The sequence below is a fragment of the Belonocnema kinseyi genome, chromosome 8 (genome assembly GCF_010883055.1).
Source record: "Belonocnema kinseyi isolate 2016_QV_RU_SX_M_011 chromosome 8, B_treatae_v1, whole genome shotgun sequence".
Classification (NCBI taxonomy): domain Eukaryota; kingdom Metazoa; phylum Arthropoda; class Insecta; order Hymenoptera; family Cynipidae; genus Belonocnema; species Belonocnema kinseyi.
Window position 1 is genome coordinate 42,153,385 of NC_046664.1, and position 24,762 is coordinate 42,178,146.

A 24,762-nucleotide genomic window follows, 5' to 3' on the forward strand; every position below is an offset into this window, starting at 1 on the left:
ATTTGAGTTTCTTTTTATTCAAACTGAAACCGCGAATTTGCGTCACTGACTGTGCTGTTCCTAGCAGCGAGAATGCGAATTATATCCGCTCATTACACTGTTGATCGTTGTTGATTATGTGGTTGGGGTTGATGTGTACTTCTTTTTAGACTTTTTTCGTTTTTTCGTCACTGTTATACGTATACAGTGCATTTTTTATAGAAAAGTATCTTCAGGTAGCCTGTATGAAAAATATTAAAATTGAGTATTTTTAGTTTTAAAGTGTCTTCCAAGTGATTTGATGGCTTATTCTCAAACAAACGCGAGAGGTTAGTTTTCCTTGTGTAATGGTGTTATTTGTAGATTTACGGAGAATACAGTTCGGTCCCGTGAATTTGAAATATACCCTAAATTCCTAAAACACCTCAAATAGAGAATTTTCACTCAATTTCCGCCCATTTTTTTAAAGGTTTCGATTCATTTGTTAAGAATTATTAACAGGAGTGCAAGATATTAGAAAATGATAATTAGCGATTTTTTAAAGAGATTGAGTATAACCACTAGACGTCCTGATTTGTTAAGATATGTCCTGATTTTTTATCGCTGTTCTGATTTTCTGATTTTTTGTGTTATGTCCTGATTTGTTATGCCCGAAAACGAAAATTCGCGATTTTCATTGCGCGGACCTAACTATTTTGTTCACAGTTTCTGAGGGACAGGCTCGTGACTGTTCATTTCAATTTTAAAAAAATGCCACATGTGTGGAATTTTACTAATATTTAAAAAGAAAAAGAAAATATCGAATTTATTATTCTGTTAAAAACGCGAAAATTTGGATAAAAAGAAACAACAAATTCGATCTTATTGTTTAAAAATTCCACTCTTTCGTTGAAAATTCGTCTTTTTAGGATAAAAAATGTATAATTTGGTAAAAAATTCAACTATTTGGTTGACAATTCTAATTTTCGGGTTAAAAATTTTATTAGAAAATGTGATGTTTTTTGGCCAAAAATGCGTCAGCTTCATTGCAACCTAATCTTTTCTGATCGCGGATTTTTCACTATTTTTTTAAATTTGTCTTCTTTGGTTGAAGTCAACTGTTTATGGTTTCAAATTTAAATCTCTTTTGGCGGAAATAACATCTATTACATTTTTCGTTGAAAATGCAACTCAGTGGAACTACCTTGTAAAAATTCATTTTTTTGTTTGATTATTTATCATTTTAATTCAAAAACCTTCTTTTTTGGTTGAAAAATTAACTATGCTATTGAAAATTTGTTATTAATTGGTTGAAAATTAAATTTTTTAATAAAAATCTAACTTCCATTTTTGTTGAAAATTCATCACTGTAGTTAAAAATACATTTCTTTGGATAAAAACTTAACTATTTTGTTAAAAAACGATTTTTCGTTTGTTAAAAATTTGTTTTTCAACGAAAATATAACTATTCCATTTTTGGTTCCAAAATTTATCTTTTTTATTTGAAAATTAATATATTTTGTTACAAATTCATCTTTTTTGGTAACAAAAAATGAACCTGTATGGTAGAAAATTCCATTATTTGGTTCAAAATTGATTTTTTTTATTGAGATTCATAGTTGTAGTTAAAAATACATTTTTTATTTAAAAACTTAACTTTTTGTTGAAAACCAATTTTCTCGGTTAAAAATTAATTTTTTTAGCTATAAATATAGCTTTGGTTCAAAATTTAACTATTTTGTTGAAACACCATGGTTTTTGGTTAAAGATTAGTTTTTCTTACTGTAACATTATTTTATTTTTAGTTAAAAATCAATCTTTTTTAATTAAAAATTCGTCTTTTTTGGTGAAAAATTAACCTTTATGTTTCAACATTTATTTGTTATTTAATATTCATCATTATAGTTAAAAATTCGTTTATATCTTTAAAAATGTAACTACTTTATTGAAAAATCGTTCATTTTTCTGCTAAACATTATATTTTTCGACTGTAAATATGTATAACTATTCCATGTTTGGGTGAAAATTGGTGTTTTTCATTTGAAAATGCATGTATTTTGTTGAAAATTCGTATTTTTTGGTAAAAATTTATCTTTTTGGTTGGGAATTCACCTTTTTGTTCAAACATTCAAATGTCGGGTTCAAAATTCATATTTTTATTGTAGATTCATGATTATAATTGAAAATAAATTTCTTTTGTTAAAAAATGACCTATTTTATTAAAAAAACATTGTTTTTAGTTCAAAGTTATTTTTTTAAACTTTAAATATGACTATTCCATTTATGGTGCGAATATTTTTAGTTGAAAATTCGCCGTTTTAGCAGAAAATTTATCTTCATGGTTGGAAATTCTTATATTTTTTCACGAAAATTCTACTTATTGGTTCACAATTTAATTACATTATTGAAAAATCATTTTTAAATGTACATTTGTACTATTCTGTACTGTGTTAGTTTTGTCGTAGAATATTAATCTTCTTAGTGAAAAAATCTTGTTTTTAATTAGCAGCTTATTTCTTTGTTTGAAAATCTTACTATTTTGTTGAAAATTTGATTTTCACGGTTACATTTTTTTGCTGAAAATATAACTATTCGACTTTGGGTTTAAAATTGATCTTTTTTAGTGCATAATTCATGCATTATTTATTTTATTTTTAATATTTTTATTTATGTTTATTATTATTTTGATAATTCGTCTATTTGACAATTAAAAATATAGTGTTTGATCTTGAAGCCAAAAATATTTTTATTTTAAATGAAAAACATTTGAATTTTCAACAAAAATAAGAGAATTTCCAACTAAAAAAGTAAAAAAATTCAATCAAACAGCTAACTAAAAACGATTAATTTTTAAACCAAACTTAAATATTTAAGTTTTCAATTTCAAAAAATTAATTATAAACCCATAAAAACGATTAATCAACAGTCATTCATTTGTTAACCAATAAAATGAATTTTTACCAAAGTAGTTCAACTTTCAACCAAGCAGTTGAATTATCTACCAAACAGTATGACTTTTAACAAAATAGTTTAAGTTTCAACAAAGAATTAAACTTTCAACCAAGTAGTACGCTTTTCAATTTATAAAAATGGACTTACAACCAAAAATTATAATATTTTCTTATCGGGGTTTATTAATTCCGTTAGGATTGAAGCGAAAAAATGAAAATAAGATGAAAAATTGTAAGTTTCGTGAGAAGAAGAGAAAAGGAGGAATTATTTTTCTCGGAAAATACCCTTTTTTACCATACTTAAAATTGAACTGTTGAGCCGCTCTGATTCCTAAATTTGTAATTTTCTATATTATGTTAAATTTTTTGGGTATCCAGGGGCGTGAAAGCCAGAAAAGGTTGTGTTATCTTTTTTTAGAAAAATTTTAAGTAAAGAAAGTAGTATCAGCAAATTATTTAGCCCTTATAGTAAAATTTAAAGACATTGCAAACTTATTTTCCTTTTTTCCCCAATGTTATTTTTTCTTTGTTTATCTGGTTTGTGGAATAATATTAAAGTATATTAACACAACATTATTTCTTTTAGTCTGCGTAAAATCCTGTAAAAATGTAATTACATCGAAAATTAAAAAAAAATTTCCTTATGATTACAAAATGGAAACCTGTTTTTCGCTGGACATCTCAGTTTATTTTAAAATTAGAAACTACATGATAACACTTGCTTGAAATTTGTAGAACAACAAAATAGGAAGATTTTGGAAGAACTGCAGTTGAAAAAGCAGATGCTTCTGAAACAAGGTGTAGCTCCAAGTTTGGGTTCAACTCTCACAACTCCTTCTGCTGGTCCTGCATCTTCTGTGGTAAGTTTTTAACTTTATATATTATATGCATTTATTCTAAAAAAATCCGAGTCTTGATATAAAAAAAAGTGAAGGGACTCGAAAAAAACTACAATCTGAGTATTTCTTTTCGAAATAATAATTAAATAAATACTTGAAAAAATATATATATAATAATCTTCAAATTCATTTATTCACAGCTCGTTTGTGCCGTGTTTTATGTCTCGTAATCATTGATTTTCAAGTTATTACTTTTGAACTTTATATTAAAATAATGAATCTTAAAAAACTTGAAATTTGGAATTGTTTAATTATAAACGCTTCAAGCTTGTATTAATTCATTTTTAAAGCCTGCAATTAAAAATCATGTATTATTAAAAAGTTTTAAAACAATTAAACTTTTATGGTTTATAGTGTTGAAAATTCTTCAGTTTGGACGATTGAAATTATAGTGATTTTTTACAGGAAGCTAATTTTTTAAACTCATATAATGTTATTTTAAAATTGCTATAATTTTATTTTAAAATTATATTTTTGATGCGTTATTCTAAAATAGTTTAATTTTTAAGGCATGCAACTAAAGTTGTTTAGCTTAAAACGTTTAAATTCGCAAAAATTTGTTTTGAAGTTTTTTAATTATTAAATGATCAATCAGAAACATTATAAATTTAACAATGTATATTTTGTTACATATGTTAGTGTTGTTAACCAGATTCAAATAATTTAAAATTTGCCCTTTTAATGCTTTTTATAATTATTAAATTTGAATTATATTGGTTTTGGAGGTTTCCAATCTTTATTTTGACTATGTACAAACAAGCATTTGGTCAATTTTGTTTAGATACTATCATTTTTAACGATTTATGACTCTTTTAATAATAATTTAAAAAGTAAAGACATAAAAACCCTTTAAATTTTGGAAATTCTATTAAAATTGGTTAAATCTGTTTAATTTCCAATAAAATCTATTGGAAAAACAGTGAGATTCCATGATATTTAATAGTATTCTCTAAAATCCTGGAAAATTTATTGAAATACCTTGAGAGATTTTTAAATCCCTTGAAATCATTGAAATCCTCGAAAATCGTGTAAAATCCCTTAAAATCTCTTCGAATATTTTTAAATGTCCTACTATTATTTAAAACCGTATTCCATTTTTGGAATTTTTAAAATCCTTGAAAAATGCTTCCAGTTTTTTAAATATCTTGGAAAATTCTTTTTAATTGTTTGAAAATTCCACAGAATATTATTTCAAATCTTTTTAGATTTTTCGAAATATCTCGATATTTTGTAAAGCTCTTGAAAATTCTTTGGAAACTTTTTAAATATCTTAAACTCTTTAAGATCCTTTGAAATCCTTCAAAATCTTCCAAAATTTTAGGAAATTCTTTAAAGCTGCATGCAGTTTTCTAAAATCTTTTAACATTATTAAAATCCTTGGAAATTCCTGGAAACTTTTTTAATTTCTTGAAAATTCCTAATTACCTTTTAAAATATCCTTAAATCTTCAGAATTCTTTGAAATCTTTGAAAATACCTTGAAATATTTGAAATATTTCCAAATAGTTGACATCTTTGAAAATTCTTTGAATTCTTGCGAGTAAATTCTATTCATATCCTGGGAAATTGATTAAAATACCCTATTTAGAGCCTTTAAAATAGCTTTAAATAACTGAAATACTTTGAAATATTTTTTTAAATGTTGGTAATTTTCTCAACTTCTTTGAAATCTTTTTCAATATTTTAATATTTTAAAATGATCTTCAAGTCTTCAAAATCCTAAAAAATGCTTTAATTCTTGTGAAATTCTTTGCTATTTATAGGAATATTATAAAAGCCTAATGTTTATTAAAATCCGTTAAAAATAACTTGAAATCTCTTAAAAATCCTTTGAAGTCTTTGAAATTCCCTGAAGTCCTTTGGAATCATTAAAAACACCCTAAAACCTTTTAAAGCTTGTAAAATTTTTCAAAATTCTTATGCAGTGTAGAAATTCCTTGACAATTTCATATTTTTTTCAAACCTTTAACGGCCAAGCATCGATCACGTTAAATAAACATTCTGAAAGAATTCAGGAACAATGTTTGGTCGTTTGCTGATCGATTTTTGCAAACAAAAAAAATATTTTTTATTCTTATAGATTTTTGCGAAATTCTAAGTTAGTTACCTGAAAATTAGGAAAATCGAAAGTAGTGAATGTTTCTCAGCTGCAACATTGGCCGTTAAAGGCTTAATCTCTTAAAATCCCATAAAATCTTTGAAATAATATTAAACCCCTTAAATAATTCTTATAAAATTCCTTGTACTGTCTTGCAACTTTTAAAATCTTTTTAAATTTCTTAAAACATTACAAAGTCTTGGACATTTCCTAAAATAGTTCAAATCCTTGGAAATTCTATGAATTCCGTTGAAAGCTGTTGAAATTCTTTGCAGTCCTTTAAATCTCTTGGTTTGTTTTGAAATCGATCGGTTGGTGAATTCAATTCCGTTTTTGATTGCGGACTTTTACGAATAAATAATAATATTCCATTTTTTAAGCTGAAGATATTGAAAGGAAATTACCGAAGCTTTGTCCGGACAATAAAATAGAACCCAAAGTATGAAAAAAGTGTGAGAAAATTGTAAGATAAATTAAAAATTATTTAATTTTAAATACTTTAAATTCAGAAGCGTGATAATACTGGGAATGCTTTTATTTTGTATTTAAATATTAAATGATTAAATTGAACATTTTTTGGATGTGGAAGTTTCAATCTTTTAATTTTGAGACCTTTTTGGTAGCCGGGAAATAATAATTATTATAATTTTGCATGCAGCCTCCAACTCAGACGAGCGATGGAGGGACAATAAGTGCATCGCAAAGAGCAGCCCTTCACAATGCTCACTCAGCGTCCTACGGCTATTTCGTGACACAGGATTCCTCATTTGGAAACTTAATTTTACCAGTTTTACCTCGATTTGATAGCAAATAAAATAAGTTGCCATAAGTGAGAGAGCTTAAGAAAAGTTTTCTCTAAGAAGCTACACAAAGTTACTAATAACATATCCTAATTTTTTTAAACCCGCATAGAATCCTAAACTAGAAGATAAATGGAAATAGAAGTATTTTTTTAGTCAGACAATAGCGATTGAAGCTAATATAAAATATAAAAAATGGCCAGCCTACGTTTAAGAGAACTAGAGGAATATTTGCAGGAGCTGGATGTGTTTGAAAAGCCGAAGATATTGCTTGAGCAATATCCCACGAGTGGTCATATTGCCTCTCACATTTTGTTCACTGCTCAGTCTCAGTTTGGCGATTTGGAAAATCGCCTTGTGGCTGATTTAGGAACTGGATGCGGAACTCTTGCATTGGGGGCTAAAATGCTTGGAGCTGCTCACGTTGTTGGATTTGAAATTGATCCAGATGCTCTCAAAATTCTATCGGCAAATTGCGAGGAAATGGAATTGAGTATCGATACTGTACAATGTGATGTACTTCAATATTTACCAGGTAGATAATCATGTTTTTTTGGTATTTGAAATTTGTGGAGTAAGCGAACGAAACATAATAAATCCATCCGAGATGATTCTTCAATAATTAGACAAATGCTGTATCTCAAAAACACCAGAGATAGAAAAACAGTTCAAATAGGATCATAAAGTGGAAACCATATTTATTATTATTATTTAAAAATACCGAATCATTGAAGGGGTGATTTTGAATTTTCTTCACCTAATAACGTAACTTTTCAAATTGAATATAGTAAGGTGATAAATTCCACTTTATTTATATTTTTGAATGAAAGTGCTCTTATTTATAAGTAATCTGAAAACACTTGTATATTTGGGGCCGTGCATAAATGCGTAAATGCTTGATTTTTGGGAGGCAAGACACCGATTGTTCTATGCTGCCTTACATTGGGAATGGTGGTCCACCATTTCGCCTCCTGGTGCCCAAAACTGGTACTAGAAAGAGTAGGTACAGTTTTAAAGTTGTACATTAATTTTGGCATAAAATTGATTTTACGGTAGTTTTGTGAAGTATAACGCAATGATTGAATACTAAAAACATATCTTCATAAAAAACAAACAAATAGTTTTTGATAGAATTTCTATCTTATACAGTGAAAAAAAATATTTTTGTCAAATAGGTTTAAATAAACTTTAAATAATGTATGTCGCGACAAATTTTATCCACATTATGCGAAGAATACGAGTAATAGACGATTTAGTGTGACCGTTTTAATCCAAGAAAAAAATTCCCGGTTCGGAAACATTTTCACGGCCAATTAAATTTTAAAAATCGAACTAAAGCTAACAATTTTTCCATTTGAATTAATAAAAACTGAGCTGCAAATGAAAGCACTCAAAATAGAACTCTTGAATTTCAAACTTTTAAAATAATTTACACGTATAGAATGGAAGCTACTAACACTTAAACTGAACAATTTTTAATTAAATGCAGTTAAACTGCAAAATAAAATTTTTAACTTTTATAAATTGTAGAGTTCAAAGATTCAGACTCAGTTTTAAAAATATAATTCCACGTTATCATTTAAGTCTAAATTGGAGAATCAATCAATGAATTAAAAAAATTTCCAAAATTATATCATTTAAAGCAATTTTAAGCCAGAAACATAACAAATTGAACGATTACATTTTTTATAAATTTCTTAAATTAAAAGTTAAATTATTTATATTTTAAATGGTTAAAAAATCCTTAAAATGCTTCCAAATTTTATTTGAAAATCTTGAAAGGTCTGCATGTTTACATTTTTTTCAATTTTAAAAATTATTTTTGAAATTATTTCAGAGTTTCTAAACATCTTTTAAAATGAATCTTTTTTTCTCAATTTTTTTTTTAATTCTGCCAAATTAAACAAATTTCCTTAAGATCTTCCACATTCATTTTTGATAATTTTGTAAATTTTTCTAAATCTTTTTGAATAATCACTCAAAATTATCTTTTCAAAATCAAAATCATTATAATCTTTTAAATTATTTTTTTTGAAATCTGCCAAAATCTATATTTTGTCGGTATTTAGTTTTTAATATTTAACTACAATTACTGATTTTAAATAAACAGTCAGATATGTGTAAATATTAAGTCATTATCCTTTTTCTCAATTAAAAAATTTTTAATTTAATGGTTTAAAAATGGAATATTTTAGACTGAAATAATATTTAAAATTTAATAAAAGCCTTTGTTTATGAATATATTATTTTCAAACGGGCGTTTACACTTGTTTAACTAATAAGACTTCCAATTGAAATAATTTACATAATTTTTGACGTTAGAAACGGAAGTTTTTAAAATTACGAACTGATTTCGAATCGTCTTGTAACGTTAATTATTTTGAATCAACTGAAAATGTATTTTAAAAAAGGATGAAAATCACATTTGGACAGATATTTCTGTAAAAAAATATGTTTCTTCACCTTATAAGATGTAAATTTAATCTAAAACCCTTTGTTTCTAATAAAGACTTACTTTTAGTATCAAAAAAATACTTTAAACTCCACCAAAAAAATCGTTAAAACACTTTTATGCAAAAATTAATGTAAAACTTAGAAATCGTACCTATTCTTTCTAGTTCGGATTTTTGTCGCCAGGTGGCGTAGCGTAGTTTAACCATTGCCAATAGGGTACACTTTTTGTCTTAATTCGTCCTTTTAGGTTGAGAATTCAACTCCTTGGTCGAAAGTAAACACTCATTTTTTTGGCTGAAGATTCATAAATATTTTTGAAAATTTACCTTTTTATTCGAAAATTAACTTTTTTGTTGAAAATTTATATTTTTGGGTTGAATATTCAACTATTTTCTAGAAAGTTCATCTTTTTATTTTGAAAATTTAAAATGTTTATTAGAAAATTCAACAATTTGGCAGGAAATTAAACTATTTCATTGAAAATTCATATTTTTGTAATGGAAAATCAAGAATTTTGTTAAAAAATTGCTTTTCTAAATTGAAATAGACTATTTTTCAATGAAAATTTAATATCACATTTGTTTAGAAGTAATCTTGTTTAGGCTTTTATTTTGGTTACAAATTTCTTCATTCAGTTGAAAATTCGTCTTTTTGGTTGAAAATCAGTTTTATTGGTTAAAAATATAATTTTTTGGTTGAAAATTATTTTGCTTTGTTTAAGGATTCATCTATTTTGTTAAAAATTCGTCTTTTTCGTTTTAATTCAATTTTTTTTAATAAATATATTTATTGGTTGATATATCAACTGTTATATTTTTTAAAATTGAAAATTCATCTTTTTAGGTTGAAAATTCAATTTCTTCGTTGAAATTTGAACCTCTTTTTTAAAAAAAAATTTTGTTGTTTGAAGATTATTAATTTTAGTAGAAAATACATCTCTTTAGTTGAAATTTGAATTTTTTTGTTGAAACTTACCTTTTTTGGGGTAAATATTAATTTTTTTAACTCAAAATTTAAGATTTGGTTGAAAATGAGCCTTTTTATTAAATTTTCCTTTTTTGGGTTTTTAATTAAATTGTTTTGTAAAGAAAACTTGTCTTTTTATGTTGGAAATTCAGAAATTTGGTAGAATATACAACTGTTTCGTAGAAGATTCGTTTTTATTGGTTGCTAACTATTTGTTTGATCATTGATGTAGTTTGTTGAAAATTCGACTTTCTTGGTAGAAAATTAATCTTCTCAGTTAAAAAGTCAACTATATTGTTAAAAATGTCTTATTTTTTTGCTTTAAAAGATAATTTTTCTAACTTAAAATTTCACTATTTAATTAAAAATTAACTTTTTTGTTGAAACTTATTTGTAATTATATAAATAAAAATTTATATTTTCGGTTTGAAAATTTAAATGTTTTATATAGAAAATTTGTTTTCTTAATTGAAAATTAATTTTTTTAATCAAAGTTCAACTGCTTTTGTTAAAAAATTCTACTATTTGTTTGAAAATTTAGGTATTTTATTAAATATTCTTGTTTTTTATGAAAAATTAACTTTTTTGTTAAAACTTCATATTTTCGGTTTGAAAATTCAAGTGTTCTGTACAGAAAATTTGTTTTCTTTATTCAAAATTAATTTTTTTAAAGAATGTTTAACTGTTTTTGTTAAAGCATTCAACTGTTTGATTGAAAATTCAACTATTTTGTAGAAAGCTCATATTTTTAGCTTGAAAATTACACTATTTGATTAAAAACGTATGTGTTCTGTTGGGAATTCATCTTGTACATTAGAAAATTAATCTTCTTGATTGAAAATTCTACATTCTGGATGAAATTTGTTTTCTTTCTTGACTAAAAAATCTTTCTTTGTTGTGGATTCAAGTTTTTTTTTAATCGTTCTTTTTAGTAGAGAATTAATTTTCCTGTTTGAAAATTTATCTTTATGGTGGAAAATATAAATATTCCAGTTAAATATTCATGATTGAAAGTTAAACTCTTCTGTTGACAATTCATCTGTTTGGTTTGAAATACATCTATTCCAACTAAAGGTTCATAATTTTATTTAAAAATTCATCCCTTTGGTTGACTTTTTTCTAAAATAATTTTTTTAAACTGAAAATTTCACTATTCTATTTTTGGTTGAAAACTGATATTTTTTATTTGAAAATTCAACTATTTCGTTTAAAATTGATCTTTTATAGTTGAAAGTTCAACTATTTGTTTGAGAATTCATGTAATTTGTTCAAAAATAGTATTTTTTGGTAGAAAATTAATGTTTTTAGTTGCAAATTCAACTGTGTGGTTAGAAATTAATCTACATTGTTGAAAATGCTATAAATTTTAGTTGAAAAGTTAGAAATTTGAAGCGGTTTAAATTTAATTTAATATAATACCCACCTTAATTTTACCTAAATATGCACGGAATTTTAAGTATAAAAAGGCAAAATAAGAATTTGTGTTTATGATTATTAACATGTATAAACTTTAGAGACAAATTAAAGGAATTATTATTAATTATGTTTTTAGAATTATTTAATTAATCTTTTAAATCTTTTTAATTCTTTTAAACATTATGTTCAAGAAAATCTTAGAACATAATTCGACAAACCTTTCTAAATTAATCATATTAATTGAACCCCTAGAAAATGAAAAAAAAAAACATTATTCATGATAAACTATCGAAATTATATACATATTCCGAGTAGATTGTTCCAAAAAATGCGAAATTTTTGAATGGCTTCGTACTGTGAAAAATTATTTATTATTTCTATACAATTAAATACAGAATTGATTTCTTTCAGGCAAATTTGAGAAAAGTTTCGACACTGTGATAATGAATCCGCCTTTTGGAACCAAGCACAATGCTGGAATCGATATGAAGTTCCTCGAGATTGCGACGAAGCTGGCAAGAAAGTCCGTTTATTCCTTGCACAAAACCAGTACTAGGAATCACGTCTTAAAAAAAGCGACGCAACTCGATGCCAAGGGTAAAGTTGTTGCAGAACTGAGGTACGATTTGCCACAGGCCTACAAGTTCCACAAAAAAGCGTCTGTCGACATCGAGGTAGATTTTATAAGATTTGAATTAAACACTTGACTCAATGGTCTTCCTGATCTGAATTTTTGTCGCTTTATTCAAATTTAATTCCTTGCGCAAGGGGAAGATCGGTGCCATGATTAATTGTGACGGTCGATCGTCTCATGTATTGTTTCCAGGAGTCGCTTCCACTTTCCCTTCCTCCTCCGGTTGCTTTCTCGCCTCCAAAAGCACCACCGATTTCTGCTCCACTTGTTCCAATATTTACGTTCACTATTCCACAATCTGATCCCAAAGGTCCAATCCACTGAAATGTCATTTTATTAATTTTTATTATTAGTATTGGAAATGATATTCGACTTTAAATGTAAGAGGAGGCCATCCATAAATTACATGAAAGCTTTTTTAGGGGGGGGGGGGTACTGTTACGTAATGTTTTTAAAAAATTAATCTTAGAAAAAATCCATACATCTATCAAAAATTATAGTATAAAACGTTAAAGTTTAGTCATTTTACAATAAAAGATTATAATAATTTGAAAGGATTTTAAAGGCTCTCGATAAGGTATTTTAATGAATTTTTCACCTCAAAGGATTTCATAGAACTTAAAAAATGTCAAGGGATTGCAAAGAATATTATCAGATTTTATGTAATTTTACGGAATTTCAAGGGATTCGTTGAAAAATTCGTTGAAATCTTTTAAATTATCCTAAATCATTCAAATACTTCAAAATCTTTGGAAATACTTTGAAATACTGGAAAATCTCTTTAAATATTTCAAAAGCTTTGAAAATCCTCAATTATTGTAAATAAATTATTTGAATTTTCATTAAAATATTATGATAACCTTTAAGTACCCGTGAAATTACATTCAATCTAAAGACGTTCTCTTGCAATCTTTTCAAATACCCTCAGTTATTTTCAATGTTTTCAAACCTTTGGAATTTTTTGCAGCTCTTGAATATTTCTTGGAATCTTTTAAAATACTATGAAATCTTTAAAATCCTTTAAAATATCTTCGAATTCTTGAAGATAGCCTTTAAAATTTGTGTATATCTTTATAATTCTTAAATTTTTCTTCAATTTTTTCTTTCAGAGATTTAAACAGATTTGCAAATATTCTAAGTTAGTTCGGAAAATTTTTAAGAATTACAAAGATTTACACAAACTTTAAATACTATCTTAAAGAATTCGAAGAGATTTCAAAGGATTTTAAATATTTCAGAGTATTTTAAAAGATTCCAAGGAATATTCAAGAGCTGCAAAAAATTCCAAAGGTTTGAAAACATTGGACATAATTGAGGGTATTTGAAAAGATTTCAAGAGAACGTCCTTAGATTTAATGTAATTTCACGGGTACTACTTAAAGGTTATCATAATATTTTAATGAAAATTCAAATAATTTATTTACAATAATTGAGGATTTTCAAAGCTTTTGAAATATTTAAAGAGATTTTCCAATATTTCAAAGTATTTCCAAAGATTTTGAAGTATTTGAATGATTGAGGATAATTTAAAAGATTTCAACGAATTTTCGTGAGCTTTAAAAAAATGCAAAGGATTTCAAAGATTTTTTTATCTAGGGTTTTTAAAAATGTTAAAGTATTTTGACCGATTTTGAAGAATAGGAAATATTTCAGGGTATTTTAAAGAATTCCAAGCGATTTCAATCAAGTTTCAAAAGATTAAAAAGTCTTCAGATATTCCAAAGGTTTTTGTAATATTTTAAGAAATTTTCATATGGTTTAAAAAATCTCAAGGGAATTCAAAAGATTTCAAAGAATTGGAAACAATTTAGGGTATCGTAAAAGATTTCAAGGAAGTTTCAAGAAATTAAACAAATTTAAGGAATTTTAAGAAATCGAATGAGATTTTATGTAATTTCACGGGATTTTTATCATATTTTACTTAAATTTCAATTAATTAATTCACAAGAATTAAAGGATTTTAAAGAATTGAAAATATTTTAGGGCATTTTAAAGGATTACAAGGAAATTTCGGAAGATGTGAAAAATATCAAGGGATTTAAAGGAATAATAATCAGATTTTATGTATTTTCGTGGGATTTTAAGGAATCTTTTAAATATTTTAATTAAATTTCAATGAATTTATTCACAAGGATTGAGGGATTTCAAAGTATTTAACAGATTTTTAAATATTTGAAGGTATTTCCAAAGTTTTTTAAAAAGTGGAAAGATTTTAGGATATTTAAAAAAATTTCAAACGATTTTAAAGATTTTAGGGTATTTTAAATGATTCCTTGGAATTTTTCAATCACTTTTAAAACTTTTGAGGGATTTAAAAGGAATGGAAATATTTAAGCGCATTTAAAAAGATCATTTGGATTAAAAACTTTTTAGAGGTTCTATTATATTTTAAAAGGTTCGCATGAATTTAAATATTTTTCAAGAAATTTCAAAAGATTTAAAATATTTTAGGGCATTTTAAAGGATACTAAGAAAATTAAAAAAGATTATAAAATGTCAAGAGATTTACAAAATTTCTGAGAATATCATCATTGTTATGTAATTTTAAGGGATTTTATAATATTCTAAATTATTGTTAAAAATATAAACTAAGTTGATTTGGGAAAATTGTAGAATCTCGTTTTATTTTAAATATTTTTAACGAAAGATGCACTTTCAACCAAATAGTTGAATTTTGAAACAAAAAATATCAAACTTCAACTAAAACTAGTGGAATTCTCGACATGAAAAATTAAATTTTCAACAAAAAGATAAATTCTTAATGAAAAATATAATAGTTGATATTTCATACAAAAAATTAATCTCAACAAAATAATTAAATATTCAATTTAATATGTAGTTAATTTTTTAACCAATTGATTGCATTTTCAATTTACGAAATTGGACTATAAAAAAATGACGAATTTTCAAACAAAAAGATACCTTTTTACGAAAAAAACTCTTTTTAAGCAAAATACAGGAATTTAAAATAAATAGTTGAATTTTCAAGTGAAAAGGATAAATTTTGACTGAAGATTTTTTGTTAACATAATAGTTCAAGTTTCATCGAAGGAGATACATTTGCAACAAAAAAGTGAATTTTCAACTAAACAGTTGCAATTTTAACCAAAAGGAGAATTTTTAACAAAAAATATCAGTTTTGCACCAATAAAGCCAAATTTTCAGCTAAAAAGGATACATTTTTAACAAAAATGAGAAAAATTACGTTTTCGAGTGAAAAGTTAATTTAAAATGAAAATAAACGGATTTTCAAGAAAATAGTTAAATGTTTAACCAAAGAGATAAATACATTTTTAAAAAAGTAGTTCAACTTTTACAAAAGCAGTTGAATTTTTAACTTGAAAAAAAATTAATTTTTAACCCAAAAAGGAATCGTTACATTTTTAGTGCCGGATAATTCAGTCCAATTTCAACCAATTCTAATCAATAAAAGCAATTTCAATATATTAATAGCAAAAGAGTATTAGATTTTAAAAAATGTCATTAAATTGTTGTTAAAGGTGAAAAAAGTCGGGATAAAATGAGAAACTTAAAAATATTTTTCATTTTAACTTTGTGATTTTCCACCGTGATAAAATGAACAATCTATTTTTTAAAAGAGTTTTTTTCTACTTTAAAAAAAATGGCCCCTAAGTAAAAATTGAAGTTTCAGTTAATATCCAAATACCTTGAACATGTTTTGAATATTGTTGGTGAATAGAGAACTGCTGAGTCCCTGCTCGACATTATTGTTGAGGGCAATGGCTTCTTCGACGGAATCAAATTCCAAAATATAAACAATAGGAGCGAAAGTTTCTTGTTGAACAATTGCGGCATCAGGAGACAAGCCCGAAATTATTGTTGGTTCTACGTAAAAACCGGGTCTGTCTATTTGCTTCCCTCCAAATTCGATGGTACCACCATTTTCTTCTGCTGTTTTAATTGTTTTCTGTTAAAATTACAATTATTATTTAATTATTAATTTTTTTAATAAGTGGGCATTCATATCTTACATGACACTCTAAATTTTGGGGCAAGTTTACCCTAACATTACAAATTGTCACATAGATAGTTGAATTTATAACCCGCAAAGTTGAATTTTCGACAAAAGGCAGAAGACTTTTTAAAAAAACAGTTTAATTTTCGACCAAAAAAGATGACTCTAACAAAATAGTTGACTTTTCAAAAAATAATTTAAGTTTCAACAAAATAGTTTATCTTTTTTTAACCGGCAAATATGTATTTTCAACCAAGAAGATTAATTTTCTACCAAAATATGAATTTTTAACAAAATACATGTATTTTCAACGAAATAGTTGAATTCTAAAATAAAAAGATACATTTTCAGCCAAAACTGAAATAGAGAAATTTTTCAAGATAAAAAGTCGAACGTTTAAAAAAAAAGTTAACTTTTAAACCGGAAAAAAAGAATTTTCAACAAGAAAGTTAATTTTCATACAAGAAATATCAATTTCAATCAAATGGTTGAATTTACAAGAAAAAATGGAATCATTAAATTTTTATTTTAAAAAACTACCCAGTTTTTAACCTAAAAAATTATTCTTCAGCCTGTTTAATTTAATTACGAAATGTTCTTTTTAACAAAGCAGTTGAATCCTCAAAGAAATAAATGAATTTTCAACAAATAAGATTTGTTTTCTACCAAAATAGATGAATTTTCAACAAAATACATGAATTTTCTACCAAAAAGTTTTCACTTTCCAACCGATAAAGGATCAATTTTAAACCAAAAATGGAATAATTAAATTTGCAGGTAAAAAAACTTAATTTTTTACCAAAAAATGTATTTCAAACAAAATATTTACATTTTAAAATAAATGCTTTCATTTTTAAACAAATAAGTTATTTTTCTTTAAAAAATAGTTATATTTTAATTCGAAAATATAAATTTATAACAAAACAAGTAATTTCCAAGCAAACAGTTTAATTTTCCTTCAAATTGTTAAATTTTGAAGCCAAAAACATGAATTTTCTTCCTGAAAATATGAATTTTCATCAAAAAGTTAATTTTCTACCCAATAGTTTAATTATATAAAAAAATGTTGAATTTGTAAGATACTTTTTCCATTGTTCTTAACATGGAGAATGATATTTCGGCAGACCCCTAAATGTATCACATATTTTTTTAATGTGCCTATAGATAATATTCCAAACAAAATGTTTTAATTTAAAATAAAGACAGTTAAATTTGAATGAATATAATAAAATTTCAACATCAAAAAATCAATTTTCATGAAGTGTTCAACACTCAGCTAAAAAAAAAACTTTTCAAGCCAAAAGTAGAATAGTCTAGTAAGTAGTTGATTTTTCAACCACAAAAAATAAATTTTCAATAAAACACGTAATAGTTAATGTAGTAAAAAAAAGATTTTAATTTGAAAATAGTAAATTTCGAATAAAAAAAACGAATTGTTACAAAACAGTTGAATCCTTAACCAAAACAGAATTATTTTCAGACAAGAATTTGCATTTTTAACAAAAAATGATGAATTTTCAACAACAAAAAATCAATTTTCATGACAAGAGTTTAACATTCAAGCAATAGTTGAATTTCCAACCAAAAAGTTGATTTTTGAACCAACAAGATTGATTTTCTACTAAAAAAAGATTGTCAACAAAATACATGATTCTTCAACCAATGACTTGAATTTTTAACCAAGAAGATTAATTTTGAACCAAACAGTCGAATTTTCATCAAAAAATATCAATTTTCAACAAAAAATATAATTTCCAACCAAATACTTTATTTTCTACAAGCCAAAAAAACTTTTCAAGCCAAAAGTAGAATAATAAGTAAATGAAAACAGTAAATTTCGAAGAAAATTTAAACCGAAGAGATGAAATTTTAACTAAAATGATGAATTTTCAAACAAAAAAATCATCTTTCATGAAAAGAGTTGAACACTCAACAATATAATGAAATTTTCAATCAAAAAGTTGATTTTTGAACCAAGATTAATGTTCTACCAAGAAAGACGAATTATCAAGCAAATAGCCGAATTATCAATTAAACGAGGTGAATTCCGAACCAAAAATACAATGGTAGACTTTTCAACCAAAAAGAATGAACTTTTAGACAAAAGTAGTTGGATTTTCTTATTGGTTTCTATCAATTCAGCTCGTATTTAAGTGAAAAAACGAGAAAAAGTTTGGGATTCTTGAAAACAGAATAATTTGAATTGTAGAAATTAAAATTCTAAACCATTCGGAAATCGAATATTCGGCATCAAACATTTCAAAGCGACCTCTAAATATATATTTTTTAAACTAAAAAAAAAATATATATATATAAAAAATGATTTTCTCCTCAAAAGGAAGAAATTTCAGATTTAAGGTTTTAGAAAATCAAAAACAAAGGATTTCATGAGGCACCCTAATAAGCATATACCTTAAAAGCATCGAGGGCTTGTTGACTGTGAAGGGGACCGTATAAAACCGAATCTTCCATAGGATCTCCTATTCTCCCTAAAATACTTTTGAAGGCCGTCTTCAGTTTTCCTGTAAAATTAATACTTTTAGATAATATTTCAAGCAGATTTTCTAAAAAAATAATTACCTAAAAATTCAGTCTTGATTGATTTATGCAAAATCAATCGCCTCGTTGTGGTACATCTTTGACCTGTCGTTCCTACACAAGAAAAAACAGCTGCTCTCATTGCCATTTCTAAATTGGCATCTTGTGCAACTGTAAAACAGAAAAATTTTTAATAATTTCTAGAGGGTAAATATTTTTCTAGTTTTGAAATCTTACCGATTAAGGCATTGTTGCCTCCTAATTCCAGCAGGCATTTTCCAAATCTGCTCTGAACTTTCAGCCCGACTTCTTTTCCTACTTTAGTACTTCCAGTAAAGGAAACAAGTGAAACTCTGGAAAGTTTTTTTTTTTTATTCAAGATTTCTCGAAATTTCGTTTTTATTTCTGTTACAATGTTTTATTACCTTTTATCACTGACTAAGGCTTCTCCAACATCTGCTCCTCCAGTTATAAGCGATGCTACAGAGCCAGGAATTCCATTTTTTTCTAAAACTCCACTGATTATTTTTGTTGTGGCTATAGAAATTAAAGGTGTAGAAGGCGCTCCTTTCCAGATGATAGTGTTTCCACAAACCATTGCTATCGCACTGTTCCAGCCATAAACCTAAAATATATTTTTTTGTAGTAGCAAGATTATGATTTTATCTGATCCCGAATCAACTCGGCGGGTCATATCTTTTCAGATCAAATTTTAATTTTTTAATAACATATCCCAATAGGAAATGTTATTGTGCATATTTTTAGTCCTCTAAATAAATGTGTTGACTATATGAGTTTTCGAAAAAATGAAGAAAATGTTTCTTTTTTCTGCAATCGCAAAATACGAAAATTTTGTGTTCAACTCGCCATAAATTCCACAATAATAGAAATTTTGTAATAAAAATTTCAGAAAATATGCAAAATCATATAATGAAACTAACTGTATTTATAGAATTTCAATTAATTGTCACTACAAATTTATAACGATTTTTATTCTTCTCATGGCGTAAATTAGATTTTGAAAGTTTCAAACGTTTTGGTCGTCGAACGAATTTTCAGAAAATTAACTGTCATGAATAATAAATTTTGTATTCTACCACACTGATATAATATTCTTGTCAGTAATTTATTGGCCTAGTATTTATATTTATATTTCTTTTTATTATTAAAAATATTTGTTGAAAATTCTATAACTTTCTAGAAAGGTTATCATTTTTGGTTGAAAATTCAACTTTTTTGCTAAATATTGGTCTTTTTGGGTTTAAGATTCAAGTATTTGATAAGAAATTAACTTTTTGTTACAATTCCATCTTTTTAAAAATAAAAATGCAATTTTTTGGCTGAAAATTCAATTTTTTGTTAAAAAATTTCTTTTTGTTGAAAATAAAACTTTGTAGTTTAAAAATTTAAATACCGTATAAAAAATCGCCTTTTTGGCTTTAAAATTAAACTATTCGGTTAAAAATGCTTTAATTTCTTAATTAAAAATAATTTTTTGTTGAAAAAGCTTAAAAATTTGACTATTTTTTTAAAAAATGGATCTTCGTAGTAAAAAAATTCAAGTATGCGAGTAAAAAATTAACCGTTTTTTTAACCATTCAAATTATTTTGTGGCTAATTTATGTATTTTGTTAAAGTCGTCATTTTTAGTAAAAAATTCAATTGGGGTTTTAAACATTTTTCTATTTGGACAGAGGATTCGTCCTTTAAAAAAATTTTTTTTATCGATAATGTAACGAATTTTTTTAAAATTCGTAAATAAATGAGTTTGAACTTTAAATCTTTTTATTCCTTTTATAAAAGGTTATATATTTAAAATTTTATAATATTAGAATGCTGGAATTTAAAAGTTAATGGTCAGGTAAAATGAAGAATTGAGCAGGGAAGAGTCAAGGAATTTAAAAATTTAAGTTTTTCGGCCTCCCTGACAGTATACACATTTTTTTATTTGCTTAATTTCGAAAACTTTGCGTTTTTTAATACAGTTATGAATTTTCGCAATTCATTTAATCTCTAAAATCTAAAAATATTTTATGAAAATACAATCTGATTTTCAGAACGATCTATTCAAAGATGTACTTTTCCGAAAAATAAAGACTTAGACTTTTGATTAGTTTCTGAAATAAAATAAAACAAACTAAGAAAAAAAAAGATCTTATAATTTTATATTGATCACGTAATTTAATTTGATTATACTAGTTACTCACTGCTACGGGGAAATTAAACGCAGATATGACGCCAACAACTCCTAAAGGGTTCCATTTTTCAAGCAAAGCATGGTCTTTCCTTTCTGACGGAAAAATACCTCCAGCAAACATTCTTGACAAACCCACAGCGTAATCGCAAATGTCTATGTATTCTTGAACTTCACCAATACTCTCCGGTAATATTTTACCTGTAGATTTGAATTTGTTACAAAATTTATAAATTGTTTTTTTTTTTAAATAAATAATTAATCGAGGGGTTAAATCACTTTTGAGTTGAGATGTACACCTACATATTTCTGAATTCTTTTATATTCTTCCAAATTCTTTTTAATTAGCTTACATTTTTTCGAATTCCCTTGTTTTCTTTTGAATCTTCTTGAATTTCCTCTAAAGTTTACGAATTCACTTGAATTCCTGAAAGCTGATCAATATTTTAAATGCTTTTGAACTATTCGAGTACTTTTTTATTCCCTTGAAGTCTTTTGAATTTACCTTCAATTTCATTCAATTTTTTCATTACTTAAAAATTTTTTTAAATCTTAAATTCTTTCGAATTCTTTTCATGATTTTGAGCTCTTTAAACTGTTTTTGATTCTCTTGAATAATTTAGAATTTCCTAGTCTTCGTTTGAATTTTCTTGCATTACCTCGAAAGTTTTCTAATTCTTTTGAATTTCTTAATTTTTTTTCAATACCTTGCATGCTTTTAAACTCTCTGAATACTTTTGTATTCCTTTGAAAACTTTTGAATTCACCTTGAATTTCCTTCTATTCTTTGAATTCTGGTGAGTTCTTTAAAATCTTAAATTTTTTTGATTTTTTTGAATTTATTAAATAAATTCGAATTATTTGCATGCTTTTAAACTCCTTAAATTATTTTTAAATTTCTTGAATAATTTGGAACTCTTATGAGTTATTACGAATTTCCTTGGAAGTTTATGAATTCACTATAATTCTTTGTATTCTTTCAATATTATACATACTTTTGAACTTTTAAAATACTTTTTTTATTCTCTTAAAGTCTTATGAATTCACCTTGTACTTCAATTATTTGTATTCGCTTGAATTCTTTAAAATCTTAAATTATTTCGAATTAGAACTTTCATTCAGAACTTTGCATGCCTTTGAATTCTTCGAATTCAAAGTTTTTTTTTGAATTAATTAAATACTTTTGAATGCTTTACATCTTTTTTAACTCTTTATATTATTTTAACTTCTCTTGAATATATTTTAATTCTCATGGGATTATTTGGAATTTCCTTGAATTATTTGGAATGTTCTTGAATTCTCCATTCGAATTCACTTGACTATTTTAAATTTTTTTACTACTTTGCATGTTTTCGAACATTTTGAATACTCCTTTATACTCTTCAGTCCTTTAACTTCCTTCAATTCTTTGTATTCTTTTTTTTTTCTTTAAAATCTTACATTCTTTTGAGTTCATGAAATACTTTTAAATTATTTGCATGCTTTTGAATTCTTTAAATTATTTTTAATTTTTCTGAATGATTTCGAATCATCATGGAATTATTTCGAACTTTGTTGACTTCTTTTGAATTTTCTTGAATTCCCTTGTAAGCTTTCGAATTCGCTTGAATTCTTTCAATTTTTCAATTCTTTTAGCATGATTTTGAACTATTTTTAATACCCTTTCATTCTTTTGAATTCGCCTTGAATTCCTTCAGTTCTTTATATTTTTTAAGTCCTTTAAAATCTTAAAATTCGTTTGAATTTTTTGCATGCTTTTTAAGTGTTCAAATTATTTTTAATTCTCTTGCATAATTTCGAATTTACCTGGAATTATTTAGAATTTCATTGACTTATGATTCTTCTTGAATTACCTTGATAGCCATTGAATTGACTTGAAACCTGAAAATTATTTCAATACTTTGCATGCTTTTGAACACTGAATAATTTTTTTTATTCTTTTGAAGTATTATGAATTCACCTTGAATTTCCTTCAATATTTACTTCTCTTAAATCTTAAATTCTTTTGAATTCTTTACATGCTTTTAAAGTCCTTAACTTATTTTTAATTATCTTGAATAATTTCGAATTTCCTTCACTTCTTTAGAATTTTCTTAAAGTTTTTAAATTGACATTGCATTTCCATCAATTATTTGCATCCTATTGAGTTTTTAAAAAATCTTTACATTTTTGTAATTCTTTTAAATTCTTTGAATTTTTTTCATGTTTGACTACTTTTGAATTCTATTAAAGTCTTTTGAATTCACCCTGAATGTTTTTAGATTCCAATGACGTTTTTTTAATTAGCTTTGAATTCCCTACAATTCTTTGTATTTTTTGTTTGAATGATTGAATTCAGATGGACATTAAATTTCCTAGTGATTAAATCTTCGCAGTTACATAAATTACATTTATTTCCAAAAGTTTTCTGCGAATTTCTGCTGTAGACTTTGTATGCATGTTTTTTTCCAGATTTTAGATTATTCAAGATAACTTACCCATTTCAAGTGAGACTAATTGTCCCAGCGGCTTCAAATTTTTTCGAAGTTCGTCTCCAATTTGTCTAACAATTTCGCCTCGAGCTGGAGCTGGAAGAGAAGCCCATTGAGGCCACGCTTTTTGGGCCTCTGAGATTGCATTTGCAGCTTCTTCTGGAGTAGATTCCCTAACTTTTGCTATAACTTGGCCACTTGTTGGTGAAATCGACTCTATTAACTAAAAATTTTTTTTTATTCCATCGTTTTTTATTAATTCAATTTTTTTTCGAATTTTTGTTACATTTTTAATTAAATTTTTTATTAAAATTTAAAATTTAGGTAGTTTCGTGTAATTTAAAAAGTTATCTACTATCATCTTTTTATCTCAGATTTTTGCATAGTGGGATATTTTCCTGAGACTTAATTAATTGACTGATTAATAGTCGAATTTATCTTCCTTTTTATCTCATTGTGCAAACAATAGCAAGCCTTCTCTGAGTTGGAAAAATTTTTTCTTTATTCAAATATTTAAAGAATAACAAATACATATTCAAGTAAATTCTTTAAACATTGACATTTATACAAAAATAATTCAATGCTGTGAAGCCTTTTTTTAAATTAATTGGAAAATATTTCCAAGAGATTTCTCACTAAAACTTACTTTGCCAGTTCCTCCCCAGCGACCATCGTACAACCCCGGATTTTCAGTAGAAAGTCCAAGCTGTTTTAAAAATCCATATTTAGGGTCAGTCACTAAATTCCTTGTAAATTGCATGTTCGGAGACTTAATTAATTTTTTAAAGAACAAATGTAACATGCTGTCGCGGTTAATGCCGGCTGGGAACTGCTGAGGATCTCGTCGGGGTTATCTGCTCTTCTTTCTTATCACATTAGAAACTGATTTGAGATTGTAGGAGGGAGTAGTCAACACAAAATATTCCTCGCAGAGATAGGGATACTTGTATTCTCCCTCTGGAGTAAATATAGCACAATATAGCAAAAATTAGTTGGAAAAATTACATGAATCATAACTTAATGTTATTTAAAAAGGAATGTATCTTTTAATCAATAATACGATCTTTTACCATCCATTATTGATAAAATAAAATTATCCAATTAGTGAATTAATGATTTTCTAAATCCTAAAATATTAAACAAAAAAAGAAAATCTATATATTACTGTACGTAATTATTAGTTTCCAGAAATGTTTTACTAGTAATTGCTAGTTGAATTAGGCAGGGTGTCCGAGAAATTCATTTTCAAAATTTCCTGATTTTTCTTTGACTAATATTACATTTTCTCTGATTATTAATATTCAAATACCAGCATTTTAATCTTTTTCTCTTATCATAGAATCTTTTATAAACGGCATAAAAGAGTATTTCAGATACAAATTTAAAATGTTCCAATTTATTCATTTAT

At 25.7% G+C, this 24,762-nt stretch overlaps 1 protein-coding gene and 1 pseudogene across 1 annotated transcript; one reads left to right on the plus strand and one right to left on the minus strand.

Moving 5' to 3' along the window:
- Positions 1 to 110: 110 nt before the first annotated feature.
- On the plus strand, positions 111 to 12,271 carry LOC117177660 (annotated as a pseudogene).
- Positions 12,260 to 24,180, minus strand: LOC117177659 (alpha-aminoadipic semialdehyde dehydrogenase). Its single transcript, XM_033368471.1, has 9 exons — positions 24,001 to 24,180; positions 23,361 to 23,577; positions 20,897 to 21,084; positions 19,115 to 19,314; positions 18,927 to 19,042; positions 18,732 to 18,860; positions 18,564 to 18,673; positions 15,843 to 16,103; positions 12,260 to 12,495 (listed from the first exon to the last, which is right to left on the minus strand). Exons 1-9 carry the CDS (start codon positions 24,154 to 24,156, stop codon positions 12,283 to 12,285), a joined length of 1,590 nt encoding a protein of 529 aa, XP_033224362.1. The 5' UTR covers positions 24,157 to 24,180; the 3' UTR covers positions 12,260 to 12,282.
- Positions 24,181 to 24,762: the final 582 nt, after the last annotated feature.